The sequence below is a fragment of the Canis lupus genome, chromosome 4, assembly GCF_003254725.2.
Source record: "Canis lupus dingo isolate Sandy chromosome 4, ASM325472v2, whole genome shotgun sequence".
Taxonomy (NCBI): domain Eukaryota; kingdom Metazoa; phylum Chordata; class Mammalia; order Carnivora; family Canidae; genus Canis; species Canis lupus.
This window is the reverse complement of record NC_064246.1, coordinates 53255642-53268060: the sequence shown is the minus strand read 5'-3', so window position 1 is coordinate 53268060 and position 12419 is coordinate 53255642. Positions and strand designations below refer to the sequence as shown.

At 43.7% G+C, this 12419-nt stretch overlaps 1 protein-coding gene across 5 annotated transcripts in view; it reads left to right on the top strand.

The window, feature by feature from the left end:
• Positions 1–12419, top strand: part of CYFIP2 (cytoplasmic FMR1 interacting protein 2) — a 123894-nt gene that overhangs the window by 57773 nt on the left and 53702 nt on the right. For all 5 annotated transcript variants that reach the window (XM_035715651.2, XM_049109200.1, XM_049109199.1 and 2 more), the window contains 4 exons: positions 2275–2383; positions 4434–4553; positions 10186–10385; positions 12197–12284. In XM_035715651.2, the coding sequence (XP_035571544.1) occupies positions 2275–2383; positions 4434–4553; positions 10186–10385; positions 12197–12284 (517 nt within the window). The remainder of the gene's footprint in view (positions 1–2274; positions 2384–4433; positions 4554–10185; positions 10386–12196; positions 12285–12419) is intronic.

The window sequence follows — 12419 nt, the reverse complement described above, 5'->3', positions numbered from 1 at the left end:
AAAGCTGGAGAGATAGGCAGGGCTCAGGGGATGGGGCTTGTAGACATCTACCTAGGAGGAATAGAATACCTTGGGATTTCGAAAGTATAATGGGAACCTGTTTCAAATCTTATTCTTAAAAATCTGTCCTAAACAAAAATGTGGGGAATGGATTGATGGTGAGCAAGAATGAGTATATAAAGGCCACATAGGAGAGCAGTGAAGAAGTCCAGTAAGAGACATATTAAGTATTGGAGGCTCGTTGGTATTGCCAGTATGTGTTGATTTAGTAAATTCCTGGCTTTCAAGAACCCATAGCAGTACTGGTCAAGAAAAACCTCAAAATAAATATCTCCCTTCTTTTGGAAATCCAAATGTACCAACCAATAATGTCAAGAATAATGACTTAAGTGTCATAAATTATTTTTCTTTCTATGAAGAGAATTTGCTTCATTTTGCTTTTGACAGCTAAGATTGCCTTGACATATTTCAAATAGGAGTTGACGTGCAGAACACACCAGTTTCTGTTAACACAGAATGTGCATTAAATGAAGTGAATGGTTCTTGATGATGGGAAGTACACAAAGCATGTACTTTCAGGGAAAGCACAGATTACATAGCCTTTCACAGAGTAGTCACTTAGTAAGTGTCTGGGTTGAATATGATGCAGTTGTAACAGTGAGCTGGACCTCCAGTGTGTCTGAGATCATTTTTTTTAAGGTTTTATTTATTTATTCATGAGAGACACAGAGAGAGAGAAAGGCAGAGACACAGGCAGTGGGAGAAGTAGGCTCCATGCAGGGAGCCCAACGTGGGACTTGATCCCAGTCTCCAGGATCAGGCCCTGGGCTGAAGGCAGGTACCAAACCGCTGAGCCACCCGGGCTGCCCCTGAGATCATTTTCATTTCAAATATGCTATCTACACAAACTCAGACTTGTCAAACCCTTGGGTCCTTCATATAATTTAGTTTACAGAATATTCTTATCTGAAAAATACCCCTTAATCTATACTACCCCCTGTAAGATCAGTGGTTTCCAAATATATGGGAGGCTGGGGGAGTTTGAGAGATATTGAGAGAGTCCAAGAAAACACAGGAGGGGAAGAATGATGATGTAGGTCAGTGCTGTCCATTAGGAATATAGTGTAACCACAAATGTGAGCCACAAGTGTCATTTTGAATTTTTTAGTAGCTATATTTTTAAAAAGAAAGAAAAACAGGTGAAATGAATTTGAATCATGTATTTTATATAATCCAGTATATCTAAAATACAGTTTTGACATGAAATCAATATAAAAAATTATTAAAGAGACAGTTTTCTTGTTTCTTCTTAAGTGTTCAAAGTCTAGTGTGTACTTTATACTTCTAGCACATTTCAGCTTGGACCCACCACATTGCAGGTGGCTGGTGGGCTCCTGTAGAGCTAGTGGCTGTTCTCTCTGTTGCAAAGTGTAGATTATGTTATGTCACTTGCCTACCTAAAGCCACTGGCAGTGGCTGCCAGTGACATCTAGAAAACAGCTAACTTCTTTACTGTGGCTGATGTCATCCCACATGATCTAGCCCCTAGGTTAACTTTATAAATCCATTTTTGTGTCATGCTCCCCAGCATGCCCTGTCCTTTATCCATCCTAACCAGCTTTCTTTTCCTCTGCCAGAAACACTCTTCCCCCCAGATCTTAACATTTTTAGCATGTAGGTGCCCATCCAGCAAAATTGCTTTAGAGAGGCTTTCCCTGACCTCCTAGCACCAAATGATCCTGTTTTATCATCTTCAGAACACTATTACTCTGCAACATGTAACTCGGTGTGAAAAGTAATAGTAATACATCTAACTCAGAAGGTGTCTTGAGATTAAAAATGACCATGTACAGGTGTGTGTGTCCCTGATAAGCCCTAAATATGGTGCGTTATTTTCTCTCACCTGAAATTATTTTATTCCTTTGTTTATTTAGTTACAATCTCTCTTCATTAGAAGTCAGTTCCATGGGGACAGGAACTTCGTGTCCCCAGTACCAGAATGTTCCCTGGGATATGGCAAGCACGCACTCAATTGCTTTTTTGGTAAATGAATAAAAGAGGGAAATGGCTCAACTTCTGTGTTGCTTGTCTTTAACTTAGAAATTGTGCTTCATGTTGAGCTTATGTGGCTAAAAAGCTGAAAACAGCTATATTCAAAATATATCAGCTAGCGCTTCCTGAGCAGATCCTGTGGTCTGAAATAGATATGGCTGGGAGATAAAAAACCATCCATGGTCATGTTTACTGGATTTATGTAACTTCTATCCCTTGCAGCGTCTTGTTGGATAAACGCTTTAGGGCTGAATGTAAGAATTACGGAGTCATCATCCCGTACCCACCATCCAACCGCTACGAAACGCTGCTGAAGCAGAGACATGTCCAGGTATGGCAAAGAAAGCCAGAAGGGAGTTGGATTGGGCTAGAAGATAGCCGTGAAGTTAGTGGGGAGATTGGAAGTCAGGACTGCATACTCTCCACCCTCCTTCTGAACATGGGTATAGCACAGCCTTAGAATCTTACAGGCAATAAAGAGGTGTTGGCATCCTGTGGTTCAAGTTCTGGGCTTCTCAGTCCCCCTTGCAGCTCATCTCTCAGGAGTTGTGGTCACCAAAGCCTTGGTTCTCTTGTCATAGCCATGGCTCACTCCCTTCCATCAGGATTGCAGCTAAGAAATAAGTAAATCTGTTCTTGAGTGGGGCCCAAATGCTGATATAAGTGAAGGCAGGCTGCTTCATGCTTTGAAATGGAGCGTGTCAGCTAAACCCACGCTAGAAATTACAGTTTGTTGCTATGGAGTTGGTTTCTATTCACATTTGACCCCAGATGGAGAGGAAATAAATGCTGCCAGGAGCTCAGAAACATATCCATGCTTAAAAATGTTAACATGAGCCAGGCAGGCAAAATACAAGATGCTGCAGCTGCCCAACTCCTAAGCCCCCCTTTGGCCAAGCGGTGGTGGCACAGCCTTTATGCCATGACCTCTATGTTTAGTAGGTGGGCCACAGTGTTTGTCGGCAAGACCCACCCAGGGGAAGGGACATGGCTGAGAAGTGCCCCAATGAAGAGGAAAGGCTTACCCTGGACATTTTCACTGCTGTGATAAATCAAAGGGAAATGGAGAATTAGGAGAGAAAAAAGAACATCTTCACCTCTGCCAACAGCAGGAATTCAGTGCTCTTCTTCTGGCCTCTCAGGAAATTATAGCAATCAGTTACTGATGTGACCAGAATTAGCTACAGGACTTTCAACACCGAAGGCTTGATGTGTGTACAAGGTGGCTGCCAGGGGTCTTAGTTGGTAGAAAATCTCCCAAAAGAGAAATAGAAGAAAAGTAAAATTGTTAAGAATAACCCTTGGGTGACTAGCAAAGCACAGTGCACATAGCAGGTACTCAGTAAATGTTTATTGTTATTTGCATAGCATCTGTGATAATGCCCACATGTGTGTGCCCCAATGGAAATTAGTGTAAGTTCTGTTTTCCATCTTGTAATCAGCCCTTGATTCTTGTGCTTCTGTGCTGATCCCCATAAAGGCACACAGGAGGCCTGCTAGGGAGCTGCCCTTCTCTGGTGACTGAAGTGGGGCACAGGACTCATGTGGGAAAGACCTCATAGCTAAATTTAGGATGTCAGCATTGCATGGGGTCCCAAGCCTATGCTGAGCCTTTTCCTACGGTCTGGGTGAATTATATTTTTCCTCAAATTTTTATATATTTCAAACTTACAGGAAAGTTGAAAAAATAACACAATGAACATATATATATATATTTATATATATATATATATATTCTAGAGACATATTCATGTTACTATTTTTTACTAGTTGCTTCACTTTCTTATATACATATTTTTCTCTCTTGCAAATACATTAAAAAATAGTTAAGAATAATCTTTGGGCACCTAGAAAAGTGCAGTATATGAATGTGTGTGTATTTATATACATGTAAATACACATGTATGTGTATAAATATATAAACACACATGTAAAAAGTACATAAATAGTATATAAATGTATGAGTAGTATATAGTATATATACTATAAATATAGCAAATATAGTAAATAGTATACAAATAATAAATACATAAATCGTAAATAAATATGTAAATAACATAAAATACATATATGTAACATTAAAATATATACATTTTAAATATATTTACTTTTTCTCAGCCATTTGAGAGTAAGTTGCAGATGTCATGACATTTTACCAATGGATACCTCAACATGTATCTCCTAAGAAGACATTCTCTCATAATCAAAATAGAATAACCAAATTCAGGAAATTTAACAATACTGTTTTCTGCATAGAGTTCCCATTTGTCCTTGTAATGTCCTTTATGCTTTTAATCCAATTTCCTATCAGTACATTGCATTTAGTTGTCATGTACCTGTGAGAACCTTAAGTAAATTTTCTCTCTGTCTCTTCCATGCAGTTGTTGGGTAGATCAATTGACTTGAACAGACTCATTACCCAGCGCATCTCTGCCGCCATGTATAAATCCTTGGACCAGGCCATCAGCCGCTTTGAGAGTGAGGACCTGACTTCCATTGTGGTAAGAAACTGGGGGCCTGTGAGAGTTCTGGTCTGGGATTCCTTAGACTTGAAGCCTAATTTGAGGTGTTGTTAGCCTAGTACTGAGCTAGTTAAAGAGAAGCAGGGAGTCTCTTTCCCAACTTGATTAGAGCAAGAGAAAAAAAAAGACTTAAAAAGAATGAAATGATCTTACCTCCTGATTGCCCTGAGATCTCTGAGATGGACAAAACTAGGGCACAATTGCTTGTCCTTTGGGCTTCTACACAGGTGAGCAAGTATAGGGGTGGTCCTGAGAAGTTAGAGACGGTTGCACAAAGGGCGGGCATCATAGGTGTGCAGTAGTATAGGGCCCAGAAGGACTCTGCTTGGTTTAATGCTCTGCTCTTGCCATCTTGAAATTCTTAATAACTTTTTAACAAGGGTCCCACATTTCCTTTTTTTTTTAATACTTTATTTTTTTTCCTTAAGATTTATTTATTTATTTATGAGAGAGAGAGAGAGAGAGAGAGAGAGGCAGAGACACAGGAGGAGGGAGAAGCAGGCTCCATGCCGGGAGCCTGACGTGGGACTTGATCCTGGGACTCCAGGATCGCGCCCTGGGCCAAAGGCAGGTGCCAAACCGCTGAGCCACCCAGGGATCCCCGGGGCCCCACATTTCCATTTTTGCACTGGGACCTGCAAACTGTGTCTTGATCCTGATGCACAAGTATGGAATAGTCCTGTTCCCTTCTATTAAACAGCAATTTGAGTTACTCTCTGCTAACTCTTCCTCTCCAAGAATTAGGATGAACTTGATCTACCAGTCCTGAAGTGAATCAAAGGAAGACTTTAATGCTTTCAAAAGCAGATAAGTAGAAGGAATGCAAGAAATAGAAAGTCACCATCAGAATGCCACATGACCATTGTGGGCAAAATCTACCAAAGGATGCTAAAATTAGTAGGCAGACCTTTGAGAAGAATATTTTATGGTTCCTCTTATCACGAGGTCTCTAGAACAGTCACATTCATAGAGACAAGAAAGTGGGATGGTGATTACCAAGGACTTAGGGAATTGGCGTTTAATGAGTAAGGAGTTACGGTTGAGGGAAATTAAGTTCTGAAGATGGATGGTAGTGATGGTTACACAGTAATGTGAACGTACTTAATGCCACAGAACTATACATTTAACAATGGTTACAGTGGTAAGTTTTATGTTATATATATTTGGCCACAATTTTTTAAACTACTCAGAAATTTAAAAAAAACTAAGAAGCAGAATTCTTGCATCATCTCAAACTATCTCCTTCAAGATATTTACTAATCTTCCAAAGGGAAGATTAGTAACTTTACAATGGGGACACGCACTGGTAATAATATTTATTCATTAACCCCTGTTATGTATCTTCTGTGATATTATTGCCGAAATGCATATTCTCAATCTGATCATGAGAAAATATCAGATAAACCCCAATCAAATGGCATTCAAAAAAAACAAATGCGAACAATACTTTCCAAAAGCATCAGAGCATAAAAGACAAAGACTGAAAAATGTTAGTGATTGAAAAAAAGATTAAGAAGATATGACAACTAAAAGCAAAGTGAGATTCCAAATGGAAACACATAACAGAAAAAAGGAGCCTCTTGGAGAATCTGGTGACATCTGAATAAGTGTGTCATTCAGTTACTAGAATTGGACCAATGTTAATTTCCTGCATTTAATGATTATGTTATGGTTATATAAGATGTTAGCATTAGGGAAATTGGGTCAAGGATATGCAGGAATTCTGCTTTTTCACTTACAGAAAAGTAATTATTTCAAAATAAAAACGTTTTGTTTTTTAAGTGGACAGAATGGTTTTAAAAAGTGACTAGGGACAAGGATTCTAGAGTCAGAAAGACCTGGGGTCCCAGTCCTGGCCCTGCTACTTACTAGCTGGCAATATTGGCAAGTTGCTTAATGTGTATAAGCCCGTTTCCCCATCTACATGATGGAGGAATATTAGAATTTACAGAATAGCATTTTTTAAGGATGACTCTTTACTGCCTAGGAAGAGCTTTGCATAGTTCCTTGTACTTAATAAAAAGATGAGGAAAAAAAAGAAAAGAGAATGAGAGAAGCATAGAAATTTGGAGCTACAATGAGACATTCTCAGGGTGAATTTTTAGCAGCATTTCCTATGGAGACTTGCCCCCAACTGCCCACCTAAGTCCTGGGTCAGTTACTTTAGGAAACTATAATATAGCACGTGTTCTTCTGGGAGATCTATTTTAAGAAATAAACTTTTCTTAAAAAAAAAAAAAAGAGGGAAATAAATGGTAAGGAAAGGAAAGGAAATAAATAACATTTATGCCAGAATGTTAGCAGTGATTATCTCCAAGTGGTGGGATTTTTTTGTTTTCATCTTTGTTGTTTATCTGTATCTTCTAGTTATCCAGTAATGAATGAACATATCTCATGGAAAAACTGGTTTGGGGTGTGTGTGGGTGTCCATGGCCTCTTCCCATCCCTTCAAAGGCACTGAATGTTCTTTTAGCTGAGAACAGTCAAAACAAGCAGCGAAAGCTGGTGTTTATCAGGTGAGGCCAGCAGCCCCCAGAAGAGTGGCCACTCCCTGTAAAGCCCATGAAGAGGAGACCCCAGGGATGCTCCCTCCTGTGGGGTCAGGAGGCCCCTACTGGCCTTGGCTGGAAAGCTCTGCCTCTTGTGAGAAACAGCCTGAGGAATCTGCTCCATTCAGCCCTTCCCTCCACCTTAGAAGCTCTGTTCTGAGATGAGAAAGCGGCTCAATGCCAAGCTGGGCGGGTGGCAGAGATTTCTTAAGTCAGCCATCCTCATCCTACACAGTTGAGCAAATAGACTCTCGGAGAGATCCTATGCTGAATTTGAGGGCTGGCAGCTTGCAGGCTGTGTTTTGTTTAGGCTGCAGAGCACATTTGAAATTTTGAGCCAACATTTAACATTTGGAAGAATTTGAATAAAACTGCAGAAGCTTTGGCAACATCACACCAGCCTTTCCAGATGGCAACAATTGTCTAGAAATGATTAGACTATCCCATCAGCCGGGCTCTGCTCTCTTCAGCTTGCCTCACTGGGGTACTTCATTCCTCTGTATGGCCTTCCACACTTCACTGCACCCGACTTCGAGACCCCCATTCTTCCTGCCTACCTGGGACCACAGAGCTAGTCAGCAGTCCAGGGTGGCCGACACTCAGGTTTTCTGGTTCCCATCCAAGAGCTCTTTCCTCTCCATTTGCCCCATTAGGTGTTTTATTTCCCCAGCTCTGCTTCTCTACGTTGCCCTCCGTAAACCAGCTTTACTATAGAAAACCGAGACCCTCTCAGAGACACCTACACCACTCACGTGGCCTTTTAAACCACCAAGCCTGCTGCACTGAGCTCTGCATCCTAGAGCCAAGTGCCCTCTATGATTTAAAGGCCAGAAGAACGTGGCTGATGCCAAAACAGGGCTTGGGTTACATAACAAAAACCTTGCTACTTTTGCATGGCAGAAGAGGTGGGCCTACATTTCCAGCAGCCCCACATCAGCAGCACTGAGAACTCCTCTCTCCTTTGGTCTCCCTTGTAAACACCGCCACACATTCGTGAGACTGTTAAAATCGCAGAACATTAGAACAGAAATTATCCCCAAGTTTTTCATTTGCAATTATCTTCCTGGTAACATGGCACCTCAGTGTGCTGAGGGACTTGATGAGCTTAGAAATAAAATCATTAGTGCTTACTCCATTTATTTGATTTATTTATTTTTTTACCCATCCTAAATGAATGGGAACAAAATTAATAGTCCAGCTGGCTAGGCCCTAAGAGACAGAAGCAGAGAGGTGATTCTGTGTTTCTGCCCTTCATTAACTTCATGGTGCACAGTGACTGGAAACTGATTCTTCCAGCTGTCATTCCAGAATTAAAATCCAGATTTTGACCTTCTTTTGAAAGATGATGAGGTCTATCATCACTGAGCCCATTTTGAGAAGGCAGCACACCTATATGGAGTTGAGTAGCAGACTACCCTGTCCAGACAGACATTTTGCCACAGGCAGCCCAGCCTCAGGAATCCCTCCTGCTCCTGCCTGTCCCTCTTCCCTGAGCTGGGCTGGCCTATACAGCCATTTAAGTTTGCAAGCTCCGATCCAATTCCACACCCCCAATTTAGATCCATAGGATCTCAGTTGCAGAAAGACAGAGCTCCAAAATTGGAAGCATGGTCTGGGGCCTCCACCTGGCCACACTCTGGACCCCAGCCAGCCTTAGGGACACCTTGTGGCTGATGAGAATAAGATCGATTCAGTGGTGTGAGGTTGCATCCTGTGACCAACCTGAGCTCCACATCCTAGCCCCTAAAGCTGTCCTGCCTCCTGGCCACCCTCTGGTGACCTGCCCTTGCCAGTGTTCCTTGAGTCTTTATATTGTCAAACTAGTCATTACTTTTCAAAGTGATTTCTTAGAAAATTGCTCCTTTATTCCAGTAAGCCATGTCCCAGGGGCCCAGGATCACACACTAAACCATGTTCTGTATTCCCTGTGTGACCTTGGGCAAATCACTTCACCCTCTGAGCCTCATTTGTCCCCTCTATAAGACAGGGGCTATCATACCCATCTCAAAAGAAGGCTTAACCACAATAATACGGGAGCGTCCTAGAGAATTACGAAGAGGCATGCCCTCTCTCTCTGCACAAGGCTGTGCTTTGATCCTTTTTCATAGCAGCACTAAGGACGAGAGCCAGCCCAAAGGGTTTCAGTCTCCTTTTACTTGCCAGCAAATGCAGTGACCTGTTGTGTCTGCGTATTGGCCACTTTGCTCCCATTCTCTGCCCAAAGGTAGGGTTTCAAGCAGTCAGGGCCCACCACTCACATGAGTCCTTGGTCCATGGCTTTCAACTGCACCTTTGCCAACATGTGTCCAGCCCTTGAGTGGGAGACACAGGAGGAATCCAAAGGAGGGGGCATTCTGTCCCCGGCTATTTGTAAAATTTCTACAGTGTATGGTGGTTAAGAATATGGACATCAGAGCCCAACTTCCTGAATTTGGAGTCAAGTGATTGAACTTCTCAAAACCTCAGTTTCTCTAGGCATAAAGTAGGGACAACTGTAACGGTGACCTTATAGGGGTTTTTGAACATGAAATGAGTTAAGACACATAAAGTGCTTAGGATACTGTTTGGCGTATAATACACTGAATCACATGAATAACTACTAATAGCTGATGGTATTTAAGCTAGAAAACCAGTAGTTTCATGTGGTCTTGGCTAACAGGAAGCACTTAGCAAGCGGTAACCCGCACTTCTGATCGGTGGAGGTACAGCCCCTGGTGGTAGGCTGGCGCACCTTCCTTTTGTTTGCCCGCAGCGCTGAGACGCAGGCTTCTTCCTCCCCAGTACGGAGACTGGAAAGCAAGCAGGCCTGCTTCCACCCAAGGGGGACTGACCGGGTTTGCCCCCGGTCTGTGGAGCCTTCCCAGAGCGCCTGTGCAGCTTCCCTCGGCCCAGGCTGGGGACTCGTCCTCTGAAGAAGGGCGCGTGGTCGCGTGCCCCGTCTCCACGTCAGCAGTGGGAGGTTGTGTGAGGGCCTCTCCCCCGCACGAAGGGGGCCGTCAGATTACAGTGTGCGCCTGAAGTGTGCGTATACGCCCTCAGCGGCCGTGGGCTCTCTCTGGCAGGAGCTGGAGTGGCTGCTGGAGATCAACCGGCTCACGCACCGGCTGCTGTGTAAGCACATGACCCTGGACAGCTTCGACGCCATGTTCCGGGAGGCCAATCACAACGTGTCTGCCCCCTACGGCCGCATCACCCTCCACGTCTTCTGGGAGCTGAACTTCGACTTCCTCCCCAACTACTGCTACAATGGGTCCACCAACCGGTAAGGGAGTGCCTGGGCGAAGGGCGAAGGGCGCGGGCACGGGGCACGGGCTGCGGGCCGGGGAAGCGGGTCCTTCCCGCAGTAGTCATCCCTCCTGGCTGGAGGCTCTGCGCAGAGCCGGGGCTGCCGCGGTGAGCAAGTCTCCTCTCCCAGCCCTCAGGCCAGAGGACAAGGCAGGCAATCCGACGGTCCCCTGATAAATGTACTGTCAGAAAGAGTGAATTTGGAGATGGAGGAAAACCCCAGTCATGAGCGAGAAAACACCACCACCTGATCCAGCCTGGGAAGTGACGGGAACCTCAAGAGAGGCTTCCTCCTCTGAGAAGTCATGCTTGAGTAGAGTCGTGAAGGATGAGTAGGAATAAAAAAAGTGAAGAAACGGGAGAAGAATATCCCGGGCAAAATCTCCAAGGAGTGGAGAGCTCAGTGAGGGTGTAACAGATGGGATGGGGAATGGTGCCATGAAAGATAATATAGGAGCTAGAAGGAAGCAGGAGCCGCGCTGTGCACTACTCCACAGGCCAAGATAGGATTAAGCATGGTGCTTTATGATCAGATGATACTTTTAAAAAAAAAATTTATTTATTTATTCATGAGAGACACACACACAGAGGAAGCAGAGACACAGGCAGAGGGAGATGCAGGTGCCTTTCAGGGGGCCCGATGTGGGACTCAATCCCCAGACCCCAGGATCATGCCCTGAGCTGAAGGCAGATGCTCAACCACTGAGCCATCCAGGTGTCCCTCAGATGGTGCTTTTATGAGGACATCCATATACACGAATACATTCATGCGGAATAGGAACATCTATGTGCGATGAAGTGGCATATGTCTCCTGCAAGGTGTACACAGCCCTGTATCGAGCACCAAGGTGAGGAGAAGACCTTATCCCTTATCATCACAGAGGTTCAAAACCTGACAGAAGAGAGGAGATGTATTCACGCACAAAACAAGTCCGTTAGGTTATACAAACATGTATGTGTTTACAGGTCCTCTCTGTACCCTCAGAGCCTGGCTTACAGCCAGTATTAAATAAGTATGTGTTGAATGAATTGAAGGGTCTGGGAGGAAACCACAGATGAACATGAATCCACACACTTAGCAAGACACGCTTCTGGTTCTGTAAAGATTTGGGACTTTTAATCCTCTTGAGCAGAGGTCTGCAAGCTATCGCCCACAAGCCACATCTTGTTGCCAACTGTTTCTATATAACCCACGCATAAAGAATGCTATTGACATTTTTGAATGGTTGGGGAAAAAAATCCAAAGAAGAATTATAGTTTGATGACAAGTGAAAATCATTTGAAATTCGTAAAGTTTTATTGGAACCCAGCCATGCTCATTCATCTACAATTGTTTATGGGTGCTTTCACACTATCGGCAGAGCTGAGTAATGGTGACAGAGACCATCTGGCTTGCAAAGCTGGGAATACTTCCTATCTGGGCCTTTATAGAAAGAGCTTGTGGAACCCTGCTTGTAAGAAGCCAAACTGGGGGTGGAGGGAAGGATCTGGAGCCCCAAAGAAGGCCATTTTCAGGCCCAGCCAATTGTCTCTTGGTTGCCTACTATTCTCGTGAGCAGCCATAGCCCAGAGTCTAGCTTGAGAATCTGGACTACAGTTTTCCCATTAGGGAAGGGAGACAGTAGGTAAATGAATGGGAGTGTATGATAAGAGTTTAGTATCTTTATAGACAACCACCTAGAAACAGTTTGCTTGTACCTGGTCAGGAAGGGCTCTGGCTAGGTTGCGTCCCATGAAGAATGCCCTAGGACCTGGTTAATTCCTGCCCCCTCTCTATTCCTCTACTAGTTTTGTTCGAACTGCCATTCCTTTCACCCAAGAACCGCAAAGAGATAAACCCGCCAACGTTCAGCCTTATTACCTCTATGGATCCAAGGTGAGTAGTCTTGCCTGCGTCCTATTCCTAAGAGGACTTGTCAACAAAAGCAAATAGAAAAAGTGTTCCCCAAATCATAAAAGTAAAATGGTATGGAGATTAGAGAGGCAGCAGTGAGATCCAGGCAGAAACAAC